Source organism: Pelecanus crispus, chromosome 8 (assembly GCF_030463565.1).
Source record: "Pelecanus crispus isolate bPelCri1 chromosome 8, bPelCri1.pri, whole genome shotgun sequence".
In the NCBI taxonomy this organism is placed as follows: Eukaryota; Metazoa; Chordata; class Aves; order Pelecaniformes; family Pelecanidae; genus Pelecanus; species Pelecanus crispus.
Window position 1 is genome coordinate 25214830 of NC_134650.1, and position 27614 is coordinate 25242443.

Genomic DNA, 27614 nt, shown 5'->3' on the forward strand with positions numbered 1-27614 from the left:
TCCTACGATACTGTTTTAAAGTACACTAAAACCCCCTCCTGGTGCATCAGGATCATTACCATTGTTTTCCCAGTGCCGGATCACATCTCAAAGGAAGATGCGTATGGGGAGGAGGACTCGGAAGCTGCTGTTCTACATTTTTATGGGTTTTTTTTGTTGTTGTCAGTAATAATCTCTTGAATTATCACCTTTCCCCAACACCCCTGCATGCTTCTTTCGGCCCCACGCAGAAATATGGTGTGTCCTGTCCCCACGAAGTCAGAAACAAACCTATTGAGGTAGCTACGCAGAGGTGGTAAAATATCCATAGGACAAAAGGCAATGTTTCACTTGGATCAGGTGGTGGATCCAGCATGTGCAGGGCCCCAGGGAGAGCTGTGCCGCTCCTGCGGCGGGCAAAGGGGAAAGGGAAGAATGAAGCCAGGGATCCCTAAAACTGGCGTTGCTGCCGAAGCTGACGCGTGGTGGAGCTTTGGCCTGAGCAGGGGACCAAGAGACCGCAACGAAGAGCCCCGCCGCAGTGCGACCGAAGCAAGCAGGAGCGGGCAGACGGGACGCGGGCTGGGTGTCTGAAGGACAAGATGCGGCAGAGCACCGGTTACGCGTCCCCCTTCCCTGCTCGGTGCCGAAGGGGTGGCTGGGCCGGTCCCGCTGGCGCTGCGGCGCCGCGGCCTGGCGGGCGGGGCGGGCTCGGCTCCCTCAGGCCCAGCGTGGCCCGGGGGGGTCGGGCGGCCATGGCGGCCTGGTGAGGCTGCCTCGTTGCCTGCGGGGCCCGAGGGCTTGGCACGCCCGGCCGCCACCGGGCGGGACGGAGGGAAGGAGGGCGGGCAGGAGACCGGCCCCTGCCGCTCCCCTCAATGGCCGCCAGCCCCTCACGGCCCCGGCCCGGTGGTAGTGGTGGTGGGATCACGGTCGCCGTGGCGACGCTGCGCCGGGCGCCGGAGCCCCCCCCCCACGGCACGCCCAATCAGCCGCTCCGCCTCCTGCCACCGCCCTCCCGCGGCGCCGCACGCGGGGCTCCGTCCCATTGGCCTACGTGAAGTCCCCGCCCCCTCTCCCGCCGCGGCCAGTCAGCTGCAGCCACCGCGGCCCTGCAGCAGGGCGGGGCGCGCAGGGCTCCTATAAAAAGTTCGAGCGGGCGGGGGGTGCAGCTGGTGCCGGTCACGCGCCGAGGATGGAGGAGGATTTGACGCTGCTCGTCCGGAGCCCCACACAGCGGCACCCCGACCTGCGCCTCCGCGCCGCCCCCGCCTGGACCGTGCGCCGCCTCAAGGCCGAGCTGCGCCGCCTCGTACCCGAGGCACCGGTGAGTGCGCGACTCCCTCCTCCCCGTTTCCTCTCATCGCCCTCCGCCTGCTGCGCGAGCCCCTTCCCGTGGGGGTGGGGCGGGAGCCACACATCCCCGCGGGGCAGCGTCGGGAGCTGCCGCGGGGGCTCGGTGGGGCTCCCGGAGCTGCCGCCCGTTCTCCTGGGCGAGCCCTGCCGGCACCCGCTCCCCGGGGCGTCCCGCAGCCGATTGCATCAGCTGCCCGCTGCTGGCTGGTCGGTACGGGCGCGGGGCGCGCTCGGGCCGCGTCGGGGCTATTTTGGACTTGGTTTCTGGTTCGGCCGCTGTTAAATATTAACTGCGCACCCCGGGACCGCGTGTCCTGCGGGGTGTTTGGGAACGCCAGCCGCTCTCGGGAAGCCTGCTCGCACCAGCTGCGGGCGAGGTCGGCAAGTCTGGCCGCTGAGGCCAGAGGGGCGGGGTGTGCAGGTGGACAGCGCGTGGAACATCACACCTACCGCGGGGGTAGTGAGTGGGCTGGGGCACCTTCTGGGTGCTTTTGAAAGTTCTTTCCCTGTTGAACGAGAGGCATAACGAGGTAACTGGTTTGTAAAGATGTTTGATGCTGTAAATGCTGAAGTTTGACTTCCTTTTAAGCCATGCGTCTTGTGAGCTGACACCAGGAAAGCTCGGTGAGCATTGTGCTGCTGTACTCTGTTGCACCTGACAGTGTTCCAGCAGGAGGATGTGCTTTTTTACCTTCCTTTCCCTAGGAGTGAAGTGATTGCCCAGAAACAAGATCAGTATGTGTTTACTGACTGCTGTGCTCAGTAGGAAGGTTCTAGGTGAACAGCTGCTGGAATTCATTTGATAGAGTGCAAGAGATTTATTTGACACAGCCTCCAGTGCTGATCAGATTAGATGGTACTCCAAACCTTTGTTTCTTGGAAACACAAATGTTTTTGTCTGGACTGTGAAAGGTACAGCATGTAACAAAGTTCTTTGCGAAAGTGGTGCTTTATATCCTCCTGCTGATTTAGACCTCAGTGTTAGTAATGTTGCACTTCAGTATTCAATTGTTCTTATCTTATTAGCTGAATTTAGATGTGCACAATTTCTTATGTACCTTAATGCTTGGGGTGCTTCCAGCTGTGTGCCTCTGTCCATCTGGCTGCAAGTTGTGGCAGTTAATGCTTGTGTGTGCTTGGTAGAGCAAGTAATCCTATTGTTTGTTTTCTTTCTTCAAAGCCTGAAGAGGACCAAAAGCTGATTTATTCTGGGAAGCTGCTGCTTGATCATCATCATCTGAAAGAGTTGCTGCCAAAGGTATTAAAAAAAAATCTTATGTTGTGCTGAAATGTATCAGGAGAAGTGATATTTTTAACATGTCTTCTGTTACATTTTAGCATGGGGAGTTGCATGCTCTTCATTTGGTATACAACTTCAAGACTCCTGTAAATGTGCAAGAAACCGATGCAGAGGTACTCATATTAACATACTACTATGAATCTTGGGGTCGTGACTAAAAATGGGAAGTATTGAATGGTTATTTTAAAGTTCACTGATACCTCACCTTTTTCCTACTAGTGTAATGGCAGTATTACTTTGTGGTAACTTGGTTAGGATTGTGAGAACATACTTGGATTAAGCTGAGTAAAAAAAATTGACCCTGGTTCATCAGTAAAGATTCTCATGGCATCTATTAAGAAATATCAAAACTACAATCTAGTTGTAACATGCTGCTCAGAGGAGAAATGCTTTCTGGTAAGTTAAGTTTTATTAAATAGAATATGACCTGTCATGTCCCAGACTCTTTTGGACAGAGTTTCTGCTTGCGGACAGAAGACATAGTAGTTACAGCATGGAAGTGGTTCTGATCTGTAATTGGGGTGTGGGGAAGGAAGAAGACTGTTAGCTAAAGACATTTTAACTGCTATTAATGACTCAGCCTCTAGAGAGGAAGCCAAAGATGAGCCTTAGTGCTTGAACTGAGTGCTTACTGGTCTTCAGTGCAAATGGCAAAAAACAATTTTTACTTTCAAGTGGATGTGCTAATGTGTCTAGAGGTGTGTTTATATTGCCTATTTTAGGCAATTTGAGCTTATCCTACCCCTGTCTGGTGTTTGCTAGATGTGAGCCAGCTTTGATCTGGGTATTATACTGATGTATCACCACACAACATCTCTTGAATTCTGTCTGTGTGCAGCAGTTTGTGTATGCAAGTGCAAACTCATCAGAGCTAAGGAGTCAGACTGTCTGGAGTGCAATTCCTTCTTTCTTCCAATTACATTTTTATAACTGGATGGGACCTGACTGTATGTGGAAAAAAAAAAATGAAAAATGCAGTGTAGATCTGGTGAAAGTGAAGATTAATATCAAGCCATTTTTACATGCCATTCACTCTTTAAGGAGCTTTAAAGTACTGATGGAGGTGCTTGTGGCATGGTGCCCAAGAGCAATGTGAGTACCTAGAGGTATTATGCAGGACAAAGTGCATGAACTGTGTAGCAGTTATAAAATAAGAGCCTGTTCAGTGTGGTGTAAGCTTTTTGCATAAGGCTTGTGTAGTGTCCTGAGGAAACCTCACTAACTGCATTGCTGTCCCTAGGTTAAAGCTGGTCAGCCAAAGTTATCAGAAGCTAGTCAAGACCAATCTGTATCTTCCTCAAATGGTGAAAGACTGATACGCTTTTCTGGTGGCCAGTCTTCAACAGAAGCCAGTAACAGGTAAATACAATTTTTATGTACATCACTAAGACTTTTAAAATGTTGGCTTTGTGTTGGATGCCAGCCTCTTAAGCTACACATGCTGTCTTAAGTCTATTGAATGTGGGTCAAAGATGATGAGGATATATTAAAAAGCTTTAGTGGACATGAAAGAAGCTAAAGGAAAATGCACTGCTCTGTTACTTGAAAATCTTCCCTTTATTCATGTGGGTAAAGAGGTGTCTTTAATACTCTAGAAGGAAGAATTAATTTTGCATTTGTAAGCACAAAATGGTAGAAGCTATTTACATTGTACTGTAATAAATGACTCTTGCAGTTTCTCCAGTATTTGCTAATTAATGTGTTCAAACTTTGACCAAGGCTTGAAACAACTCAGCATCCCTTCCAAAGTGTGGCTTCTGGCTTCTCTGCTTATACAGCCTACAGCATGCTTCAGATGTCCTGGTTTCATCAGATTTATGCAAGACAATATTACATGCAATAGTAAGTTTTCTGTCCAAAGCTATCAGTAGAAAGTAGAAACTGTAATAAGGAAATAGAAAGCTTCTGGCAGTTCTTTCTCTCTTGATGTAATGTGATTGGAAGACTTTGGTTGTAACTTATGCTGAATGGTGTGGGAATGTACCTCTAACTGTCATGTGGTGCTTGGTTTACTGTTTAGGCCAGTGCTTTTAAATCTTGCAAATTGCAGGTCTCTGACTCTTTTGATTGGGAGGGCAGGTGTCTGTAGAGTAAGTGTAATCCTGCTGATGAGCCTTAGTTCTTAATTTTATTTTGACTGCTTAAAGTAGCACACAGAGCACTAACTGGAAATCAGTGGCAAAGGTAAAGCTGAGACTTGGAGTAGCCTTCTAGACTACTGTTAGGTTGCTCTAAAGATTTTTTCCAAAGCATTGAAACTATTGTTTGTAAAGTGGAAGGTGCCTGGTTTGACTTGAAGCCACTATGCAACTCTTGTCATGGGTAGAACTAAAACTTGGTTTTAACCCTTTTGTAGCCTTTAAACTTGATGCTTTCTACTTGCATGTGATATGACTCTGTACTTAAAGATGGACAAATTTTCAGGGCCTGTGTTAAGTGTAAAAGAATTTGACTAAGCCTTATTCTGTACTCTGTGTTCTCTGGTTTCAGCTTGGCTTCTACTGATGCATCTGCTGACCCATCCCATACACGATGTTCTCAGGAGATACCCCTGGCACCAGTGACACCCCCAGCTCCTCTCCCAGACCCATTTCCTGCACAAAATCAGCCTGGAAACCAGAATGCTGCTGCCCAGGTTAATGCAGCAGCCAACCAGAACTTGCAGATGAATGCCCAAGGGGGTCCCCTCATGGAAGAAGAGGAAGAGGGTGGCAATCGAGATTGGTTGGACTGGCTCTACTCAGCAACACTGTTCTATGTTTTTGTCAACATTATCTATTTCTACTCCAGTGTCAGCAGATTCCTCCTGGTTATGGGTGGCACTGTTCTGATGTATCTGTAAGTATACTATTAACACTATTGTATTCAGAAATGCTTCACTGAAGTACTGAGCTCTGTACTGGGGTCAGCTTTCTGGCAGCTGAGCTTCAAATGACTCTTGTACCTGGCAAGGGTGAACCACTCCTCTATTCTGGTATATCTCAGGATTTAGTAAAAATATAAGTATAGCCTATGACTGGATTAAATGAGGAATGGGTGATAGCAAATGATTTTACCTGGTTTTTGTACTAATGGTTCTGGTGTGGCTGGCTTCTTAGAAAACTACTTGAAACTGAAGTAGCTCTGTATAAAGCCACCAGCAGCTCAGCAGTGTAGAGCAGACATGTAGGTTCAGTGTAGTAAATGATAGTTGCTTGTAGGGAAATCAAGTGTTTGAAGTCTGTTGGAAAGAATATCTCACCTGCTGTTGAAGTCATGTACCCATGCAGGTTTTTCTGCTGTGTTGTCTCTAGAGACCAGACAAGGTTAAACCAAATGTGGTGTCCTGTATTGCCTTTGACCCTCTCTAGTGGGGGAAACCTGGGATAAGTCTTAGAAGCACAATAAAGATAATGGGCTGTCAGTTGACATGCCAACATGTCTTGTCTAAGAAAGATAATGTCCCTTCAAATTCTTTGATCACCAGTGAAACAAGTGATGTTGGCTTCTGAATTCCTGTCAGTGGGTACAGGAGTTGAAACTGGAGCAGCTCAAATTGTCAGCTCTTCCAACTTCTATGCAGACTTGGAGAGTGAAGGTTAATTGCTTCACTAAAAGTCCTTAAATCTTACTATTGATAATTCTGAAGTGTAACTTTGAACAGCTTATATTGTGGATTACAAGGTGCAGGTGCTGTAAAGATACAGACCTTCTTAGAAGGTCTATATGGCCTGTTAGTTTTGGTAAGATAGTGCTTTTTTGCATGTTCTTTGTTGTGCTGTTTTCTAGGGTGAGTACAGGGAGTTACCCAGGGATGTACATAACATGGTAAACAAGCAGGCTTTTTGTACTGCTAGAAGCATGCTCCAGCAGGCTGAGCCCTGATTAAGTAGATGCAAACCTGGATGTAGTGCCACTTATTCTGAATATGAGCAGATGCTCTGTCTTGCCCTCCTACCTCATGGTTTGCTGCTGCCAGGAAGCTTTGAAACTACTTACTGGATCAGGGCAGAAAGAGACCTTAATGTGCTGAACTTGCTGTCTGCAGCTCTGAGCAGTCAGATGTTACTTAAACTGTGTTGGCATAACAGGAAGGAGTATATTTAACCAGTATTAATAAAAATCTATTGGCTTCCCCAGGCACCATGTTGGGTGGCTTCCATTTAGACAAAGACCAGTTCAGCCTTTCCCAGGCAATGTTCCTCCTCAAGCTGCTATAAACCAGGACCAGAACAATAACTTACAGGTATTGTCTTGGTATTTTTTTAAACCATGAGTGTGAAACCATGTGAAGTTTTACTTTCAGTTTACTAATTGCATGTAGTAGCAAAAACTTCTCTAAACTTTTGTCAAACTATCTTCCATGATGGAGTAATTGCCAACCTGAGTCCTCCTTTGGTGTAGCTAATTCCTCTGTTCTACAAAATATTTCAGGCTCAATATTCTTTTAGTTGCTTGTGTCCTTCAGGATGTTGTAATGGAGAGAGTGGCCTGTCACAGGCTGAACAGGTTCTGTAACTGAAGACAGGGTTTAGACTAGTACCACAGTGGTAGGATTTGAGTGTATAAGCAATCTGAGTCTTGCATTTCAAGCTGATGCTTCTGGTTGATGTCAGTGAAAGTTAATTAGTTGTAAATACATGCATAGTTCACCTGATCTGGTGCTTCATGTCTGTCCTAGACAGTGTTCTTGGACACACAGCATGAGTTAACCAGTAGTACTAATGTACAGTTTGGGTTTTTTGACTTTGTGGTTGTCTGGGGATACTTGCAAGCTTTTTGTATTCTGACAATGATACTTGGGTAACGAACATGCTATTTGACACCTGATTCTTCTCATTTCTGCAGTGGTCTTATTTACCAAATATCATTTATTTTGGCAGGGGGGAAATGCAGGTAGAGCAGATGAATCTGAGGCATCTCTTGATGAGGGACAAGTCTTACAAGAACTGCAGCAGGCCAACCCTTCATTTATGAGCACAGCATGGGTTTTTTTCAAGACTTTCTTTGCATCCCTCCTTCCAGAAGGGCCTGGAGTGACCCGCAACTGACTTATCACCAGTCTACTTGTCTGAAACTGCAATGGGATTTAGTCTACCTGAGTGAATTGGATACCAACTCCAAACCAGGAGTGGAAGTGGATGGCACTTCTCTGGCTTTCACTGACCAAGCAAACAAAGCTGCAAGAAGCCTTAAGACATTACAGCCTAGAGACTAAGATGCTTGGACTCATTCCAAAGAACTTTGTTCTGTAGCTTTTATTAGGTACCTATGTAGAGGCTTGGCATTGTAAACTTGTGCACTAAATGCACAGGCTTTAAGCAGGTGTGCAAAAATGTTAGAGAAGCAAATTGCTGCTTCTGTGCAATGTGATTCCTGTTGGAATGTTTCAAATGCTGTTTAAATTACACTGAGTGTAGGATCTAAAAACAATTGCTAGATATGCATTAGCAGATTTTTAGGAAAGATCTATTGTTATAAATTGCTTCAACAATAGTTTCAATTTTCTGGGTAAATATTTTCTTATGAAGGATGTATTGTGCAATTTCCTTGTTGGACAAAATGGAGGACTGTAAGGCAGTGACCTCTTGATAAGCAGTTACCTCAGTGGAGTTGCAGGCTAAATTCCATGTTGTCAAATTCAGATACTCTAAACTCAAGGCTTCATTTCCTTCTCTACCAAATTGTGGGGAAAAAAGTGTGTTCAGCTCTATCTAGCAAGAATTTATGCAAGATGTAAACTTCTTCACTGCTTTTTGGATGCAAAGTTAAAGCAGTCTAATGCCTGTATTCAACTTAGATGCATTCTCACTCCAGAGCAACTCTCTTGTATTACTTCATTGTGTTCCCTTTAATTTCTGATATGGTTAAGGGCTTTGATTCTAATAAAATTTGCAGGCATTTATATCCATACTTGTATACACTGTACAGCAATTGGAAGACTACCTGTGCAAAGCACTGGATGTGCTTTCAACTTGTTTTTATTGAAAAATCATGATAAAACAGTTGGGATATGAGGAGAAAAGATGCTTGCAGAGCATTAAACTCAGCTCCTTAGCTAACTGTATTCTTCAGCAACCTTTAGTATTTGAAATGCCTTGGAGAGTTTGTAGCTTGTTTGCTCACTGAAAGCTGCTGGCACAGGCTGTGGACATATTGAAGCAGGTAATTCTGCAGGTATGTGGAAAGTTTGGAGTTTGACCCCCTTGAGCCCAGTGTGTGACTCCCAGTAGCTTTGCAATGTGTTTATCTCTTGGGTGTCTCAGCAATGTGCCAAAAAAAAAAAAAACCCCTCACAAACCTGAGATGTGCCTGAGCCCAGTCTTGAGAGGAGAGGGTATTTCTTCGCAGCCAGAAATAAACTGTTTTGGTACTTGTTTAGGCAGTGAGCACCAAGTGCTGGATTACTTATGAAACATCTAGTCTGAGAAGTTACCAGAGACAGCAAAACATTTGTTGTCTTGAGGTTTTTGCTAGTACTCCAAGCAGGCAGATGGGTTTAAAATCGGCTGGAAAATTAATTAAGCATAGCTAGTGTCATTGGAGGGATGCAGTGAGGCTGCTGGGTCTTAGAGAATGTTTCCTTAGTGGCTTAGTGAGATGTGTACCTCTCTTTGCCATTGGGGTTGATGGAAGCTGTGGCTACAGCAGAGGACACTGGGCAAATAAGGTGAAAGCAAATATTGTGTAATTCTGCAGAGACAGCTGCTAGTGCTGTACCTGGGCAGGAGCACTGGGAAGCAAGAGCGGTGCTTGGCTGAGGTCTCTGAGCACCAGTGACCCTGGCTGAGCCAGCCTGGTGTTATGTGGAGTTGGGAGTGTGGTGTGGCCTGGCCCTGAGTCCTGTTACTAATTTCTAATGTGAAGGCCTCAGCTGCTGTGGTAGCACCAGCACTGTTCTGGGTGTGATGGCCAGATGAGACAGCCTGGGAGCAAGCAGGGATGATTGAGGTGTGGGAGCAGTGGAAGGAACTGAGGCAGCTTAGCCTGGAGGAAGGGAAATGTAAATAGTGAGATATGTAAACAGTGATGGCAAGGAAGGGGATGTAGCCTGTGTGCCAGCTGTGGGTGAGACAGCATGGGCCTTAAATTAGTTGAGGGAATTCAGGTTAGATGGGGGGTGGGGAGTGAGCCTTGAAACTTCCAGAGCAAGGCTGCTGAAGGGAGTGTAGGAATCCCAGAGCGGTTTTCTGGGAATAATGTGACCCTGTACTGGGACCCAAAGGCCAAAGTTGCAGAGAACAGAAGGGGCCTTGAGGCTATGGGTTTAGGAAGCTGGGTTTGTCTTGGCTCACACTTAAAGCTGTGTGATTCTGCTGCTAGTTTAAATCCTCCTCATGCTTGCAAGCATAGCTGCATGCAGATGTGCTAGTGCAGCACAGCTGCAGCTAACATGGGTTCAGCTATGGGTGTGCTGTGCAGGGCTTCCCTGAAAGCAGGTGGGTTGTGCAGATGGTGATGGTCCACAGGGTGGCAAAGTGAGCAGCAGAGTAAAACCAGCTTCTCTGCTGCTTTGTCTCCTGATAGCCTCTGGCAGTTTCTCCCAGTTGAGAGCAGGCGTCTCCTTGCTGGAGAACAAGCTGAGGGAGAAATGTAGTGGCTGTCTTATCTCAGGCATTTCTCTTCTCACTGCAGAAACTTCTAACAAGCTGCTTATCTGAGGAGGCATTGAAGTCCTGTTTGTCACCAAGGCTATGCTCCTGTCCTCAACTCATGGAACATAAATCTCATGAGAATGAGGTTGCTGCTGAGCTGGGGTGGGGGCTGACTTCCCCTTTTCTCCAAAGAGCTGCTTCACTTGTGCATGTGCTTGTTGTCCCTGTTCTTAGCAGCCAGGGACATCCCAATGGCTGTGCACCTGCCCAGCAAAGTGTTTTAATGTCCCTCTGGTCTCTGCTCTATGACCCATTTCTAGCTGTTTGCAGCTGGTGGGATTTACAGACCTGTGCATCCAAAGAGTCTCTCCTCAGAGACATGTTACGTCAGCTGGAAGCCATCCCAGGGCTATTCCTCCATTGTGTTACTGAACTTGCCAACTGCACCTTCATCACCTTATCCCAGTCCCTCTGCTTCATAAGAACAGCTCTTGAAATGTCTGCTAGTATTTAATGATGTCTGAATATCAAATGCAATGATATCATGGAGGTAAAACCAGGCCTGGTATACAGTCAGGGTCATAAACCTGTTGGTGAGGGGCTTGAGGCTCAGCTGCCTGCCAAGGAGTGCTGGGCAAATGCTGCTTCTAGGCTCATTGGCCTGTGCTTCAGAGGCACCACCTAGAATTTCTTATATTGGCACTAAAATTTGTATTTGCTGCTTTTTCAGTCTGGATTTGGCAGTGTAGAATCAGTGCTGCAGAAACACAGCTGGTTGCTCTTCCAGGTTTCAACCCAGCTGCCCATGGTGGCCTCAGCTTTGAAAAGCCTGGGCTGACCTAGGGCCACCTGTGTGTGCCAGGTTATTTCTTGGTGTTTGGAGGTTGTTATGAGTTATACTGGTAGGGAAGAGAAGAAATTGGGTTGGTTCCAGGAGAATTTCATGGAAAACCATGTGAAACATCATTGTTCAAAAAAAAAAAAAAATCCACCTTCATGGGTTGTTTACCCTCCTAAGTGATAGTCTGTTAAAATATCATCATTCATGAACTGGAGTTTCTGAATTTATTTGCTGCTGAACCTCCAAGCCTGTCGTGGTCACAATTTTTAACTGTAAGAAATAACCTCTCTTCAAAGCCAAGTCTCTTTTCAATCCAAGATTGCTGCTGCTGGGGCTTGACAGCACAACTCTGGGCAGTGCAAGGCATATGGTTGCAGTCTCTGAGGGCTGGTGCTGGATGTGTGGGATTGACCAGGGCATTGTGCTGCTGAGCACTGGATATGTGTGAGAGGGAGCAGCCAGGTTTGGGCTTGCCCTCCCAGGGCTGACCTGTTGTATGAGTCCTGGAGGTGGTGCTGGAGCCCATCTTGCTGATGGAGCAGAGAGCCTTCCAGGTAGCCTGGCTGCAATCTCAGGAAGCAGCTGCAGGGTAACACCGAATGTTTGGGTCAATGCAGCACAAAGATTAATGGCACTGTGATGTACCTCTGCTCTGGATAGTGTGGGGGGAAAAACAACCCTGGATATAGCACAGTCCCCAGCAAGGTGGTGAGCATGTGTGTGTATGGCCTTCAGATAAAGCCTTACACAGCAAATACTTATCAAAACATCTTCCAGCATCCCCTTTGGAAGCACTACACAGCAGCTTGGGCATTTAACCTTTCTCTGGGTTTTAAAAATTGACCTGCCTCCTGCTAGCCTGACCTTGCACTGGGAGGAGTGTGGGCTGCTGTGTCTCTGCTGCCCTGGCCTCTGCCTGGTTACTCCAGGACAGGGATGCTTGCAGCACCTCTGTGTAATGCATGCTTTTGCTGTTGTAGGCGGAAAGTCTCCAGCCTTCCTGTTCTTGCTGGAGGTCAATGCCCGGCAGTCCCCTGTCCTCCCTTGCTCTCAGCTCAGGTTATCTGCTAGCAGCAGTATCTGAAGCAGTATTGGGGCAGGGGAGCTGGTCTGTAAGGGGGCTGTAAATGCGCTAGATCTACCATGACCAGCACATTGGCTCTGGGTTCTTGGTCTTTCTGTCCTTATCTACCCTGGGACACCAGTGACAAATACCCCTGTATCAAAATGCCCTGCTTTTCCCTCTCCTTCATGCTGGTATGAATTGCTGTGGGGCTGCTTCCCTGCTGCAGTGTCTCCTGCAGATCTGTTCCAGTAAAACTTAAACTGCATGCAACACTCCTGAGTTTGTCCTGCAATAAACAGGAGTGTGTCTTTCTTCTGCTGAAAGCTGTGCTCAGGACACAGGTAGATGTACTTGCGGGACACCCAGCAGCAGTGTGTTTCTGCTGATTTAAGTGCCTTGCTGCCTCTGGTGTGTTTGCGCTGTGGTGCCTGGGGGTACTATCTCCTGCTGTGGCTGCAGAACTCCCTCACCCCAGCCTTGGCCACTGCACCAACATCCATTGAACTGCAAGCTGCTGGGGAGGGCTGGGTATGAGAGCCATGAGCTAAAGGACAGAAACCAGAGCTGTTACAAGGTTAAAGACACTTGAATTTAAATCTTTTGTAGCATGTCTGTGCCCTTTGCAGCTTCCCTGTAAAGAGGCCTCTTAGCCAGGGCAGTGAGAATGCTATGGCAGCTGAGATGATGGTGCTGGGCTCCTATTTGGGAGCTATGCTGGTCAGACACCTGCTATCTTTATACATGCTTCCAACACTTAATTGTTCATTTATAATGCAGTATCAGCTTGCAGCAGGCAGCCTGTCCTGGGCTACCATGCCGCTTGCCTGGAGAAGTCTGGAGGAAGCCTGCAGATGCTCCGTTTCCCTTGGTGGGTCAGTGACCGCAAGTGCTTCCTGCAGGGTACCCAAGGCCGTTCACTTTCTCAACTCAGGAAGAAAACAGGGTGGCAGGGTGGGGGTTGTTGGACAGTAGGGCTCCCAGAGGAAATGTTCTCACCCGGCGCAGGGAGGATAAGGCATCTGCTAGGGGAGAGGAGTAAAGCTGGCACCTTGTCTCACTCAGGGGGTTGAGTGTGCTCCTGCAACATTGCCAAGATCTCACCTTTCCTTTTCCATCAGTCTTTGCTGGCAAAATGGTTCATGGCAGTTGCTGGAAGCCTCATTGCTGAAATAACCTCACTCTGTTTTGTCCTGGAGCTCATTTTGGGATGGGCCCTGGCACCACAACAGGGAGGTTGGGGAACAGAGGCATGCAGGGCAGAGGTGCACAAGGAGTGCATGTGAACTTGGGTTTCTAATGTTTCTCAAATAGCAGCTGAGAGGCTAGGTGCATGAAAAGCTCCAGCTTAGAGGGTTCTTCCCCATCTGGAAGTTGGCAAACCAAAGATGGTTCACAAGTCTATCTGAGAGGCAGAGAACATCCCAGTCCTGTGGTCATGGAGCTCTCCAGGGATGTGGGAGACGTGGATTCACCCACTGGTAGCAGGAGGGTCCCCCGTTCCGGGAGCGTGCCTCAGTTTCACCATAGCGTGCCTAAAATCAGTGGAGGGGGGGAGCGGTTAATAATGTAGGTACCTTCCAAACAGGGCTTTGCTGGAAAATTGCTGCAGGAATATGGAATATTTTTGTGCCAAGAGCAAATGATGAACTGGCTGGGGGCAGAGTGTGGGGCTGATCCCTTGACTTTATACGCTTCCAATCTCCATCCCCCTCCAGCTTTCTCTACCCGCCTCAATGTGTGCATGTCCTGAGTTAAAGCAGTTTTGGCAGGAGAGCCAAGTCCTGCAGCCTGAGCGCCTGCTGTGGGAGGAAGGCAGGGTGCAACTTGAAGAGTGTTAAGGAAACTATAGGAAGATTAGGAAATGTGTGATGAGTTTTGATAACTGGAGGAAGCAGGTCATGTCCTGCTTCGAATGAGGTCTGCTTGGAGGTATGAAAGCAGCTTTTGCCACGGTCAAGAATCAGTCTGTCTTGTCGGTGCTCTCCACTCTGGCTGAGGATGCTCTGGGCTGGCAGGATGAGGCTGGGGACCTTCGGGATCTTGCTAATGCTTGTCCACGCATCAGCAGCCTGTGAGTTTGGGCCCTTCCCTTATAGCATCACAGGGATCGTCTGCAGGATGACCAAGCCCGCAGCATTGCTGTGTAAGTGCCTGCTGTACAGGGCTGCGTTTCCCCCCTCTCCACCAGAAGTTAGTGGTAGATCAGCTAAATGAGGGCATTTTTTGCTTCCCTGGCTTTTGTGGAAACTGTTTATCTAGTAAGATTTATTAATACCTGCCTGGGAGCATGGGTTAAACCATAGGCAGCAGAACTGAATAGGCACAAATTGTCAAAGGAGCTAGAAAACAGTCCTCAACCGCTCTCCGTAGTTCAAAGTTTTAGCAATGTTCCTTGCTGGGGGCTTGTGTGATGGAAGAGCTAGAGCAAATGTGTGTTTGATTTCTCACCTTGCTGCAATTTCATCTGTTGGGATTGGTGTGCAGAAGGGGAGAAACAGGGGTTCTCTGCTGCCGTGGGTTTATTTGCAAGGATCTGGGGGCTCTGCAGGTGAGGGAAGAATAATTAGTGCTTCTGCAAAGGGTGGGAACAGCTCTGTCCCATCTCCTCCAACAGTGGTGCATGCAGAGGAGGATGCTGGGCCAAACTAAGAGAGAGTATTTCTGTAAGGAAAAAATTCTGTACAAGCATGTGCCTCAGGCTGAGGTTGGAATGGGCTGGATAACTTCAGGAAAATGCGTACAGAAACTTCGGTCTCAGAATTTTTCCTTTGGAGACCCAACAGCTGACTGCAATACAAGCAGACAGCAACAGAGTAAAGCACTGGGGTAAAGTCAACAGCTTGTGCAGTATTAGGACAAGCACAGCCTCAAACTTTCAAAAGTCTGCCTCTAGGGTGCAGGTGAGGTGTGTGAAAGCTGGGCTTGATTCCCTGGAAACAGCCCTGCTGGTGACTGTCGAGCGACACACGCTCTGGTTCCCAGCTGCCATCAGCTATTAAAGTTAGGAACTTTTTTTTTCTTTAATTTGAAGCTACTTCTAGTGCTTCCTTAAACTAATGGAAATGCCTTAGATAAAACTCTTTTGTAGTACTTTAATCCAGGGTATGGACCTGACTTCGCATGCAGGAGAGATTGCAGTTTGGTATCTTTGCCCTTTTCTTCCACTGACAGTGAACCAGGAAACAGCGCAGGTCATTCAAGCAGCATTCAGAAATGCCAAATTCCCAAATATCACTGGGGAAAGGTCCATGCGGCTCCTTGGCAAGGTGGCTTATGGGCTGACCAAGTGAGTATCTCTGTGTCTCTGTGCCAGGGGAGGTGTGGGCTGATGGAGAGGAACAAAAACTGGACTTGGAGAGAGCTTTGATCCAGCAGTTCCTGGTGAAAGCAAAGGTCTGGACCAGGGCAGATGCATTTTCTGATCTATGTCTTGCAGACAATTTGCATATTAAGGTCTAGGCTGCTGATGTATTATTTAAGAGCTTTTCCAACTCGGTGGGCAGACAGTGAAGCAGTGTGTAGAGCAAATCTCTGACAGCGGGGATGGGGAGCACTGTCCCTGCGGGCTGGAGCTCCTGGGGCCTGCTGCTGACAGATGGTGTCCATGGCACACTGAGTGGCAGAGAGGACCTGGCCGGGGCTGCTGGAGCCACCCCTGTCAGCAGGATGTCACGTGGCTGGGCTTTGTGACAAACAAAGCTGGGTTTCGCTGTGTTGCTAACTTCTATTTGGGGACAACAAATGCAACAATGCAAATGCAGGATGGATTTCCTGCTGTGACTATGGCTGACACAGAGCACTGCAATAGAATGGCATTGTTTCTGCTGTCTGTTGCTCCATCTTTTCTGTTTAAAGCATTCCCCCCTGCCTCATATCCAAACATCGCAGGGGAGGAGCAGTGCACCAAGGCTGAGCAAAAGCACCATTGCCGAGCAAAAGCACCATTGCCCTTGTGTGTGGCCCTGTGATTTGCAAAAGCTCCTGAGTGCTTGCCGGAGTTGGCACAGGCTCCTTAGAGACCCCACACCCTCAGGAGCAAACCTGTCTTGCCTAGTCACAGAAAACAGCCCTAGGGTTGGGGACAAACTGGGTTTCTGTTGTTTCTAGCATCCAGGTCAATGACTTGTCCATAGAGCAGAGCCAGGTGGAGCTCAAGGAGAATGATGCCATTCACATTGCCATTAAAAATGTGACGGCCTTCTTCAAAGGGACCCTGACCTATGGCTATGCTGGGGCCTGGTTGTAAGTACCTGGGGGCTGGCTGCTGCTGACCACCACAGGCCAAACTTCTGCTGCTGCCCACAGGCAGGACTGGCCCGTGGCATGAGTAGATGTGGAGGGGCTGTGCTCCTCTGGCTCTCTAGCAATGGCAGCATTGCTTACTGCCTGAGCAAGGCAAGACTTTACATGCCAGCAGTGCTGCTTAGCCCCATCACTGCTCTTCTTGTCTTGCTTTCTGCCTTTCTGTCTGCACCATCACCCCTTGCATGAGGAGACAAGATGCTCAAAGTGTACAAGTTGACTTCTTCCCTCCCCTTTGTTGCTCTATAAACTTTGAATGGGGAAAAAAGGGGCTTAATCCTCCTGTTTGCCTAAGTGCCACTAGGGTGGTGGTTTGTTATAATTTAAAGCCAGAGTATTTGAGATGGGCTGCTGCGTGCCAGGGTTTTGCACACCGTAGTGCAAGGACCGATGTGAGAGGTGTTATAAAACCCACCCGCAGCTGATGTGTGGTCAGGGAGAAGCTGCTCTCAGGACAGGTTGCTAAATGTCCTCTCTTCTGCTGTTACAGTTTGCAGCTTTTTCATTCAGTTGATTTTGAAATCGAGTCTTCCATTGACCTCCAGATGAACATTAAACTGAGTAAGTATCAGCTGGGGATCCCTAGCTGCAGGGGTCTTTTTGTGTGCTTCCTCCAGAGAAGCAGGACAGACCAGGTGGGGGACAGTGAGGCTGGGCTAGCTCTGCTCAGCTCTGCAGGGATTGGATGGCACCCAGGGGTTGGAAGTCAGTTCTGCTGCCCTGTGCACACAGGCTAGGAGACAACGTGGCCCTAAAAGACCTCATAGTTTTAACAGAGCAAGCAGAGGAAGCTGGTACAAATAATTTCAGCAAAGTTATGCTAATTTACACCAGCAGAAAGTGAAGAATGGTCTGGCCTTCTGGACTGTCTTTAGGACTGGCTTTTCATCTCCTGCTATTCAGGGTGACTTGAAAAAAGCATGGGGATGTTTCAAAAGAGCAAGCCAAATGAGGGCTTTGGTACAGGAGGTTTGAACATCCTTATAGTCCACTTTTTCAACTGTCTACAGGTCATGCCCAAGGTGTGCTCTGGAAAATGAATCCTCTTCCTTGGGAAAGTCAATAGATTTAGACTAGAAAGGGACAGAGACAAACTACACTTGTCCATCTCCCATAAGGGATGAGAGGGATGTGGGTTATCACATGTACATCAAAATACACTTTCCTGCCTCAAAATACATTTTCCTGGTAAGCTCCCAGGGGGAGAAGAGCAGCATGAAGCTCAGTGACAGTATATTGCATTTTCCAAGCTTTTTGCAATATGACTTAATTCCATCCCTGCTTTGGTTTGTGGGTTCCATGTACTGCCCAGGTTCTCCTGGGTGATGTTAGGAGACAATGAGTCCCTGATGATAGGAGCTAGCAAGGCAGGCAGGTATCCAAACGAAATGTGAAGAAGGGTGTCTGGTAGACTTGCTCGGCTGGAGCTGCAAGCAGAAACCCTCCATCCAGGTGCAAGGTAGCCCCATCTGCACCAACTTTGCAGAGTTCTGAGCCTTTTGGAAATATCCCCAGGAGGTGTGGGGAACTCTGGGTGCCCCTCTGCAGTGATGCCCTGCTCCAGGTCTGCAGTGTCTGCAGAGTGCAGTCGTCCTCCTCATCTCCGTAGCAAAATAGCTTTTTTTTTTTCTTTTTTTCTTTCATCCTGTGCAGTGTGCCAGAAGGACCAAGTGGCTGCTGATGCCTCGGACTGCTACCTGACTTTCCACAAACTGATGCTTCACCTCCAAGGAGATAAGGAGTGAGTCCGTGTCCCTTCAAAATCGGGCTTCACTTGCCCCACTGCTGGTCCCTGAGCGCTTCGGCCCAAGTGTCATCCGCCATGGGGACCACTGGGTGGTCCTTGACTGTGCTCCCTGTCTTATGCAGACCAGGCTGGCTGAAGCAGCTCTTCACAGATTTCATCTCCTTCACTTTGAAGCTTGTTCTCAAGAGCGAGGTAAGATCAGCCACTGCCTGTGGACAGAGGAAAGGTCAGTTGGTATGCTACACACTCCTCTGCTCACATATGCCCACAAGATAATAGCAATATAATTTTAGTGCTTATGAAAAATAAGACAAATAAATAGAATGCACAAAAAAAACCCAGCTTGGATGAGGTGGGAGGTTGTGCTGACACTGGGATCTCTGATGGTGCCAGACTCTGACCAACTGCCCACAGATCTCACCATGAGGCCCCGCTCTGCTCCACAACCCAAAATCCTATCCCCAGCCTTCATTTTTTCCCCTCTTTTCCTCTTGTAGGTGTGCAAAGAAATCAATTTTCTTGCCCAGGAGCTGGCAAATTTTGTACATGATCTAGCAGGTAAATATCTTTGTTTTTTCTGCTTTCTTTTTTTATGTACAACTTTTAACACTTGAGCCCCAGCAGGGCAGTAGCCACATCCATCAAAAAAGTCCTTTGAAAATGTGTATGGGATCCCAAGCCCTCAGACCACAGCAAAATAAACCTTAACAATGTTATGCTTTGGATTTTTCTGCATCAGGTTGATTTTTAAGGGTGACTGCACTGGTTGAAAGACACATTTCAGTTCATAAGGTATTTCTCCTTCATTATGTAATGACCAGAAGTACTGGTGTTGGCTAGAACAGGAGCACGCATTGGAGTATTTGGGCTGAGATACTGCAGCATCTGTATCTGCCTGCTGAAGATTTACCCATGGTTCCCAGTCACAGATATCAGGGAAAAGGAGTGAAATGTAAAACTAAGAGTAATTACCCATATTTTCCAGTGGAGAAACTGAGTCAGTGAGTAGCAGCAGAATCAGCATTAGCACCCAAAGGAGGGGGACCCCCCAGTCCCATCCCTGTGTTCTTTTATAACTCCCAGTCACCTTCTGCAGCAAGTCCTAAAAGCAACTGTCTTGCAAGCTCTGCTTAAGATCATATTTCTGGTGTGAGGTTTTTATGTTTTCTTCCTGCAGCAAATTTTGTCCAGGATGAGGATATCAGCATTGATATCTCCCTTGCTTCATTTCCTTTAATAAAAGCAAATTACCTAGAATCACATCACAAGGTAAAGTAACCCAGGCTGCTCAGAGACCAAAGGTTTTCTGGCGATGATGTTTGCTGGAGGGCTGGGAGGGGTTGGGCCCTTTGCTGCCATGCAGTGCTGCTGCATTGCAGCCAAAGGTAAGTCTGCAGCGTGTGCTGATGCCAGCCTTTCGCCCAGCCGAGCAGCTTGCTCTCTGCTCTGAGTCCAGCCACACAGGCCTTTGCCTTGCAATGAAAATGCAGGTATTGACATTTTGTCCTGTCTCCCTGCTGCCTGTCATGGCCAACACACTTGCTTTCCTTTAAAGGGCCTTGTCCTGTACAAGAACTACTCTGTTGTCTTCAGTGACTCTGTTTTCTCCCCGTCGCTGCTGACCGAGTCCCGAATGCTCTACTTCTGGCTGTCTGAACACATCCTCAACTCTCTGGCTTCAGCAGTTTTCTTAGATAAGCGCCTGGCGTTGACCATCAGAGGGGAGAAGTTGCAGGTGACTATTTCAGGAGTGGTTCCCTCCTTACCTCATACATCATATTTTAGGGAGAAAGTAAAAGATACTCTAAATACTGTTTTTTGGTGAGAGCTAGTTTCTGTGGAAGATAGAAATCTATAGTCAGTCACTACATGTGATCTTGGTCAGAAATTGGTACCTTCTTAGCAAGTATGTATTACCAAGTAGTGTTATCCCTCAGAGCGATAACACCAGGTGATAGAAAACTTGTCTTCCAAGTTGTAAAGTGACGTGATTTCTGTGGGAGTACTGAGGTAGAAAGGGGGTGAACTCAGGAGGAACTCAGCTATGCCTCTGAACTGGCCACAAGCCATACATCAGTGCTCTGGCCCATTCAGCCTGCATCAGGGCTAACCATAACCTCCTCTTTCATTTTTCTACAATCTGTTTCTGGTTTGTTTCTGAAGGCACTGTTTGAAGTGGAAGACACAGAAGTGCAGCGGAAGGCGGTGCAGATGGTAACTGCATTTTATGTCAAATGAGGAACTTTTCAAATGGATTCTGTTGCATTGTAACATCTTATGTCCTTTGCTTGACAACTCAAGAGTCTTGGGTGGGGCTGATGGAGAAACCATTGTGCTTTGCAAGGAGGATTTCTCCACCCTCCATGCTGGCACAGCTTCCTTGAAACCTGGCTGAGTTACTGGGCTTGTGTGAACTGGAGGAGGAATTGGGGACTACAAAGGGGATGCAGCTGTGTGGGAAGTTGGTGGGAAACTGGGATGTGGTATGGAAAAAGCCTGACTCTTCTGTTGCTCCTTATTTGACCAGATTTTTCAAGGCACCTCCTATAATGACTCTGTGGCCAAGGTGTGGAGTCTCGCCCATCCCAAAATCTCTCTTCAGCCTGAAGGGACAGTTGTGAAGTCCTTGGTAGCAGTGGAGGTCAGCATCTTTCCCCCAGGAGAAGAGCCCCTGATGGTTCTGTACATGGAGAAGGTCAGTTCTTGCTTCTCCTGACTGTGAAGACCTTGGGACAGGCTCTGTCCCAAGTCTGGACCACCCCTGGTGCTCAGGGACAGTAATGGCAGGGAACCCTTTGGGAAAGGGGTGGCAGCTAAACCATGGTGGAGAAGGCATATCAGTTCCTTTTAACACTCTCATCTCTTCCCTCGACATTTGAGGCTGGGAATGGTGATAGTGACTGTGTTGGCTCAACACCTCCTCTATTAGGCCAGCCCGTCACTGGTGTGCAAGGTGGTAAGTGCAGCACTGGAAAGCTCTGATGAGCCCCCATTAACCTGTATCAGACACAGACCTCCTTTATCTGAGGTGTTTTAGGAGAGAATGAAGGCACTATGGGAATGTATTTATGTTCCCAAATTCTAGCTCTGGCCCCCACTTAGAAGATGGTTGTCTCGGAAATGAAGGTACATCTCTGAAGAATATGAAGCTTAAAATATAACCTTTTCCTCTATGTATGCCTGTATGAAAGTTCCTGCTTATGCTGTGTTTTATCCTAAACTGCTTTATACTGAATCTAAAGAGGCAGCAAAAAGAAATGACAACAGCCTTGCTGTCATGGGTAACATCACAAGAAAGCTGTTTGTCCAGCCTTGTAATTATGGGCTGGTACGGACACTAAACACGGCACAAAAGCAAATCCCTGTCTGAGGGTAGACCAGACTCTTTAGATTAAAGGGTTAAACTGTAATCGAGAATAATTCCCTCCTGCCCTCTGCAAGTATCCCATGTTAGCAAGGTGTTACGGGGAAATATGCATGGCTTTTTTTGTGCTCCAGGTGATATCTTGAAACAAATTTCTTGTAGGACTGCAGAAGCACTGAACTAGAGGTGGTCCCTAAAACCGTGGCTCTCAGGATGTGATCTGCTCCTGGCCTGCCAGATCCCTGGTTGTGACCTGCAATTGGACCACAAAATGTTCCTTTTAACAAACATTTGCATACAAGCAAAAGTGAGAAAATGAGCCCAAATGGCCAGAATTCAGAGATTGTTTTCTTTTTTAATTTGGTTATAAACGAAAACACTGTGGTAAGACTACTTGTGGTAGCCCTGGCTACCCTGGGGCTGGCCTCTCCACATCCAGTCTGATGATCTTTCATGTTGAGACAGATGGTCATTGGGAAACACCACCCTATGTAACTGTTTCCTTCCAGGATTTGGTTCACAAAATGGCAAAAGCATCAGTCCTGTGGATGTGCCAGTCTAGAGCCTCACAGGCTGAGGCTGTGGGCATCAGGGAGGGGTTTGTTGCATGCAAATGAAGTAAAATGCCAACCTTCTCTAGTAATATCTGGAGTTAAAGTCAGGAGGATGTTGAAGTCTGGGTCTTAGAAAATAAACCAGAATTTCCAAATGCAAGTTCCTGCTATAAGGCAAGATGTGGTCTATCTCAACTCTGCTGTTCATCTCTGTGCAGGAAATCATGGTCACTATCCAAGCTACCTATATGGAAAAGAAACTCATTTTGTACCCTTTGGACTCCAGGTCGGTACTGTGGTCTCTTGTGGGTTTCATTGCCCCTTCTAGCCCGTGTCTGAGAGCAGCACAAAAACAGGATCTCTGCAGCCCTTAGTGACCTTTTTTCCCCCTTTTTCCTTCCCTTCAGGATAGAGTTTAAAGTCTTTAAATGCACAGCTGATCCAAGTGGGGTAAGTCCTAAGAAAGTATTCTCTAGGCCATTTGTGGCTAAATGATGTCTTTAAAACATTTTTGTATGAATTTTCTGGATTTCAGAATGACCTGTCCATAAGAAACTTCCTGCAGACAATGATCTCGGTTGTCGGGATCCCAGAAGTGATTTCAAGTGAGTTTTCCCTTTGGGGAAGAGCCAACCTACTCCGTAAAGCATCTAATATCAGATCTCCTAAACCTAAGCACTGAAAAAATACGTCAATAACCCTGACAGCTGCGGGGGAGAACCACATTACTGATGTGAATTTCTGCTGCATTCACTTGGGGAATGGGGAACCTTTATAAATGGCTGGGACAAAGGAAAAGTGAGTTTTCCATCAGGCCAAAGGTTGCGGGTCGTTGAGGGACAATTGGCTTTTGGCAACAGATAGACAAGGTTGCAGTACATGATGAGCAGCAAGCCAGGACAGCCATACCTATAACTGGATGGGTTTACTGATTCCATAGGGATCGAACCAGCTTTGACTTCACTGATGAACAACAAGGGGCTTCATCTATTTGAGATCAGAAATCCTGAGATCATCACAAGAAAGGTAAGCAGAGTTCAGAAATACCTGTCTCTCAAATCCCTTCTTGGGAGTGTGGCATAAACTAATATAATACTTTTCTTCTTTCTCCTCCCTTTTTAGGGATACGTAATTGTACAACTTGACTTCAGCTTCCCAAATCATTTGCTTCTTGATTTCCTTGAGAAAAGATTATAGAGCTGATCTCTTCATAAAGGAGCATAAGAACTTGTGTATAAACAGAAAGATTGTGTGTGAACCAATTAAAAGACGAGCTGATTTACATCAGCTTCGGTTGAATTTTCTTTCCTTTTCCTGAGAAACAATCCAGTTTCTGTGCAATTGTACTTTCGTGGAGCCTTTCCTCTGCAAAGGTCTTGGAGTCTGCATCTCTATGCACGATACTTTTTCAGGATCTTTAAAGGATGTGTGTGCTTAAGAGTAAGGGTTGACTCTTTAAGTGCATGGGCTCTGGGTTAGCACTCACAGGAGGCAGCAGAAATGGGCTTTGCCCACCTTTTGGCATCTGTTTTTACGTTTTGGAAACACTGCACTGTTTGCACTGATCCTGGGTTTAGTTTCTACCATGAACCAAGAGGCTCCTGATTTTGACAGACTTCAGCAACTCAAATGACATTACCAAGTAAGCTCAGAACCAGTTATGCTAAAAGACCTGGGTATGGCCGAAAAAGTAAATGGGACATGAATTTACAGTGCAGTACAATAACGGAGAGATCTTATGCCCTGGGCACTTTCTTTACACAGCCTGTAAACTCTGTGTAGAGCAAATTGTTATGCCCATGTTGAGACAATGGGAGCAAACTTGAGAAAAGCAATAAAAATTATAAGGAAGCCAAAGAGATTATAAGAGAAAGTGTAAGTGTCTAGTCAGACAGCAGGTTCCTGTTCCTTCCTACTACAGTGCAATAATTTATCTGAAGTGGCTCATTTATTTTCCTGTACCAATTCATGCTTCCCTTTTTTTAATTTGTCTTTTCACTTGGAAGAGATCTCAGGTGAAAAATCTAAGCCTGTAATGGTGATCACATTAACAAAGGCAGAGGATGATGTTCTCCTCCCATACAAAGTGATATTAAAGTTGGGGCTTCCACAAAGAGCTGTGTGAGGCTGGTAGCAGGATGGCCTCGGTTTCTCGAGCTCCCTGGGCATGGTGGTTGCTCCCTCCTCATTGCAATGGATATCCTCCCCGGGGAATGAGCCAGGCCCCTCTGACCTGCTCCTCTCCTACCCCCAACACCAGAGGCCACTGAGCTCCCCCAGCACTTCCTTGCTCCACGCGACTGCTGGGTTTAACATCCCTTCAGTGGTCATGGTGCCAAGGCTGGTGAAGGAGAAGGCCAGGGCACACAAGAGTGAGCTGAGTTTACAGGTTGCTCCATGGCAGCCAAGGAAGGTTTATCTTACTGGGTCTCAACCAACCGTGTCCATGACACAGCATGAACCAAGTGGTGCGAAAGGTGTGACACTATGGTGCGGCCAACGGTGGCCTTGAAGAAGCCCTGGTGTAGCACGCAACTTTCCATCTCCCTTCCCACCCTGTTCCCATCACTGCCTCTGCTGGCTATTTCAGTACCGGCTAAGGGCTTGTCTCTGCTCCCTCGTGCTCTAAAGCCACCAATGCTGAGGTGATGTTTTTCCTCTCTGCATGGCAATGTCTGCTGAAGACTATGGGAACTGGCTTCTGTCAAGCCAGGGCCCTCTGGTCCTCCTGAATGACATCCCACTAGGGTGAAGAGGATTAATAAAAAAAAAAAAAAAGGCAGTCCCTTGCCCTGCTAGGGGGAAGGTGTCTGGTGGGGACATTCAGCCCACGCAGCTGGGCAAGATGGCTGCCCTTGTGTGGGGGAGCAGGGACTCCGCTGAAGGGAGGAAGAAGCAGGAAAGCAGCCAGTGGACGCCCAGAGGGTCCTGAGCTGCCTCCCTGGCTCCCTGGGGGGGCTGCAGCACCCACCACAAAATGGTGGCCAAGACCCTGCCCGGCGCTGAGGGCGGCCGAGCCTCGCCGCGAGCCCCTCCACAAAATGGCGGTCCAGCCGTCCCGCCCCCCCCCACGCCGGACGCTGTGGTGCCGCGCCCCGCCGAGCCTGGCGCGGAGCCGGCGCCGCGGGCCCACGTGCTTCGCCATCAGGCGGTTTCGGTTTCGTTTTCGGGCGGTCCTGAGCTACCGCTGCCAGCTATGGAAGCGCGGCGGGACGGACTGTCAGGTGAGTGCCACGGGCGGGTAAGCCGGTTTACCGCTGCCCCATCCTCCCGGGGCGGAGGCGTCGTGCTGGGGCACCCCATAAGGGTTTAGATTTGGGGGGCACTGGGTGTCTGACTGCGCCCTTTGCTTCCACATGTTCAAGTCCAAAGTCAGAAGCGTGGCTAGAGGTGACTTTTGTTCCCAGGTGCTGGGAGCAAATCAATATCGCAGCTTTTACTAGGAGTATGGGAGTCTGTCAAGGATAAGACTGGCGATTTTTAGGCATAGAATTACTAGTTTGGCCATGAAGGGGTTGCGTTCGTAGTGTTGCGACAGCTTCCGGTCTGGTGGAAACACCACTGGGAGGTGCGGTGGGGCCGGGAAGGCAACAAAATGGGGCAGAGCGTGGCAGTGGGTGCTGCTCGTTGCCTCCCCAGCTGCTCCTTGCCACCCATGGTCCCCTCCACCCACCCCTGGCTTTCTCAGAGCTCACCCCATCCCCTGCACCGTGCTCGAGGCAAGACAACCAGAGCAAGTATTTCTATCCGAGATGTGGGTGTTGCTGGACCTGGGTTTGGTTTTTTTTTTTTTCCTCCCCTGATAAATTTTGAAACAGTGCTGTGTGCCATCTTGCCTTGTCTGGGACTTGGCTGCAGGCTGCATCTGGTTGACCAACATAGCTTCTCTGGCATCTAGGGAAATATTGATAAAATTTTATTGTTTGTCACACCCTGTCTCTGTGCACACAGTTCTATATGGGAACCTGGGATTTTTTCCTCAAATCATTCACATCTATTGCGTTCTCATTAAGCCTTGTCCCTGTTCCAAAGGAAAGGTAGGTTGCTTTTTTCTCTTAGATATATCAAAAATGGTAAATAAATGTTATGCTGTGTCCCAGAATAATCAGACCTATGCGTATAAATAAAAATATTCCCACTGCAAGAGCCTTAACCACAACCATGTCAGAGTTTACTCCAGTGAGAGTGTTCGCCCCCAAGTCCCATTTCATTGGACCACTCCCCAAAAGCTTTACTTAAATTATCATCTAACTATAGATTTTAGAATAGGTAACACTCTTCTGCTGTTCTGATTGGCTGTTTTGCTCATCTCACAGTTTTTACCACAGATAAGTTGCAGTTGGGGAATTCCTAGCTGGTTTTACTTTCATTTTGATCTGTCTTTTGCTCATCAGGTTCCAAAAGGCACCAAAGGGCTGTGTGCCTCGAGTAGATTAGCAAGCGAAAAAATCAAGGCAGTGGATGTTGTCCCCCAGCTCCTTTGTTTTATGACCCCCACTTTGTTTTCAGTGCTGCTGCCGTTTCTGGGCTTTCGGTAAGTAGCATGCATTCCTCGGCGCATGCAAGAAGTTGATAGATTTACAACAGGGAGCTTCACATTTCAGTTTTATTTTTTGTGGCTGGGAATGGTGTGAATGCCAAGTTGGGGAGGGGAGGCAAGGCGAGGCATATTTTTGCAATGTGTTTTAATGGTGTTTCTGCATTTGAAGGGCAAGGTGAAGGGTCAAGGCTCAAAAATTTTCTGGCTCTTCTTGGGAGGTTTTGGTGCTTTGTTTCGAGCTCAGAGGCACTTTACTGTAGGTCACTGCCCGTTGTTTCTGATGGTCAGATCTGGCAGAGCAGTATGAGTATAGGAGCTGTGCAGTATCACCTGAGCTTTCATCTAACCTTTCAGTGTTTTGTGCTTGAATATGAGTCTTTAATTATTTCATATGAGTCTACTCTTTGCCTGAATGGCTTTCAGTCTTCATTGGCATTAAGGTCCGATTTTTCTCATTTTATGTTTTTTTAATATGGTCTTATTAAGTAGGTAGTTCTTGGTCATCGGGAATAAAGTCAGGGCATTGCTGTCTACAGGTTTCTGTATTTTGGCTGGAGAAACGTAAAATGACAGTCCCTAAAGGTTGACTGATCAGGCTACTGGGAAATGAAGTTTGTTTTGCAGGAAGCCCTGTTATTTTGCAGTTTGTTTAAATTTGAAATGTTTAAATGTTTTGTTTTAAGCTTTCCAGTTAATGGAAACATTGCTTCCTTTTTTTTTTTTTAATACATGTGTTACTATTAGCATTTTTTATTGGTATAATTGATAATATAAAATGAATTTCATAATAAAAAATTTTGAACGAAAACTGGCAGAGTTCTCTCCAGTAAGGTTCAGAGTCTCAGTTTATGGCATCACGGAACTGGCTAGGGGAAAACACTGGTTCTGGTTAAGCCCAATTTTCTTAGCATTCACTGGGAACTTTGTTGTTGTTCTTGTTAGAGTAATGAATGAGAGGCATTAAAGAATTTTTACAAAGTGGGGGTTTTAC

General features: G+C 47.4%; 3 protein-coding genes across 5 annotated transcripts in view; all 3 read left to right on the top strand.

The window, feature by feature from the left end:
• Nucleotides 1-1174: 1174 nt before the first annotated feature.
• Nucleotides 1175-8502, top strand: HERPUD1 (homocysteine inducible ER protein with ubiquitin like domain 1). Of its 2 annotated transcripts, XM_075714801.1 has the most exons (8): nucleotides 1175-1306; nucleotides 2516-2593; nucleotides 2674-2748; nucleotides 3876-3994; nucleotides 4355-4477; nucleotides 5126-5473; nucleotides 6755-6860; nucleotides 7498-8502. In XM_075714801.1, exons 1-8 carry the CDS (start codon nucleotides 1175-1177, stop codon nucleotides 7663-7665), a joined length of 1149 nt encoding a protein of 382 aa, XP_075570916.1. In that variant the 3' UTR covers nucleotides 7666-8502. The 2 variants fall into 2 exon arrangements, with proteins under 2 accessions (XP_075570916.1, XP_075570917.1); XM_075714802.1 differs by lacking the exons at nucleotides 1175-1306; nucleotides 2516-2593 and adding an exon at nucleotides 2855-3031 and having other exon boundaries at nucleotides 2724-2748.
• Nucleotides 8503-14114: 5612 nt separating this feature from the next.
• CETP (cholesteryl ester transfer protein) lies at nucleotides 14115-23325 on the top strand. The gene is made up of 16 exons (XM_009488205.2): nucleotides 14115-14259; nucleotides 15288-15402; nucleotides 16224-16358; nucleotides 16909-16979; nucleotides 18072-18159; nucleotides 18288-18357; nucleotides 18663-18723; nucleotides 19343-19434; nucleotides 19721-19900; nucleotides 20329-20379; nucleotides 20693-20860; nucleotides 22302-22369; nucleotides 22491-22533; nucleotides 22619-22688; nucleotides 23024-23109; nucleotides 23206-23325. The coding sequence occupies exons 1-16, from the start codon at nucleotides 14115-14117 to the stop codon at nucleotides 23278-23280; spliced, it is 1518 nt and encodes a 505-aa protein (XP_009486480.1). The 3' UTR covers nucleotides 23281-23325.
• A 1926-nt stretch (nucleotides 23326-25251) lies between these two features.
• Nucleotides 25252-27614, top strand: part of NLRC5 (NLR family CARD domain containing 5) — a 55464-nt gene continuing 53101 nt past the window's right edge. The window contains exon 1 of one of the 2 annotated variants that reach the window (XM_075715007.1): nucleotides 25252-25307. In XM_075715007.1, coding sequence (XP_075571122.1) covers nucleotides 25280-25307 — 28 coding nt within the window. In that variant the 5' untranslated portion in view covers nucleotides 25252-25279. Of the gene's footprint in view, nucleotides 25308-26483; nucleotides 26618-27614 lie in introns of those variants that run through there. The other variant, XM_075715005.1, reaches the window with a different exon arrangement.

What these genes read in the sequence shown, in the direction of transcription:
- HERPUD1 (XM_075714801.1), top strand. Translation starts at nt 1,175, where the DNA reads ATGGAGGAGGATTTGACGCTGCTCGTCCGGAGCCCCACACAGCGGCAC. An exon ending in GCCTCGTACCCGAGGCACCG is followed by an intron (nt 1,307 to 2,515) that starts GTGAGTGCGCGA and finishes CTTTCTTCAAAG; the next exon opens with CCTGAAGAGGACCAAAAGCT. An exon ending in TGCAAGAAACCGATGCAGAG is followed by an intron (nt 2,749 to 3,875) that starts GTACTCATATTA and finishes TGCTGTCCCTAG; the next exon opens with GTTAAAGCTGGTCAGCCAAA.
- CETP (XM_009488205.2), top strand. Translation starts at nt 14,115, where the DNA reads ATGCTCTGGGCTGGCAGGATGAGGCTGGGGACCTTCGGGATCTTGCTA. An exon ending in GGCTATGCTGGGGCCTGGTT is followed by an intron (nt 16,359 to 16,908) that starts GTAAGTACCTGG and finishes CTGCTGTTACAG; the next exon opens with TTTGCAGCTTTTTCATTCAG. An exon ending in GATCCCAGAAGTGATTTCAA is followed by an intron (nt 22,689 to 23,023) that starts GTGAGTTTTCCC and finishes CTGATTCCATAG; the next exon opens with GGATCGAACCAGCTTTGACT.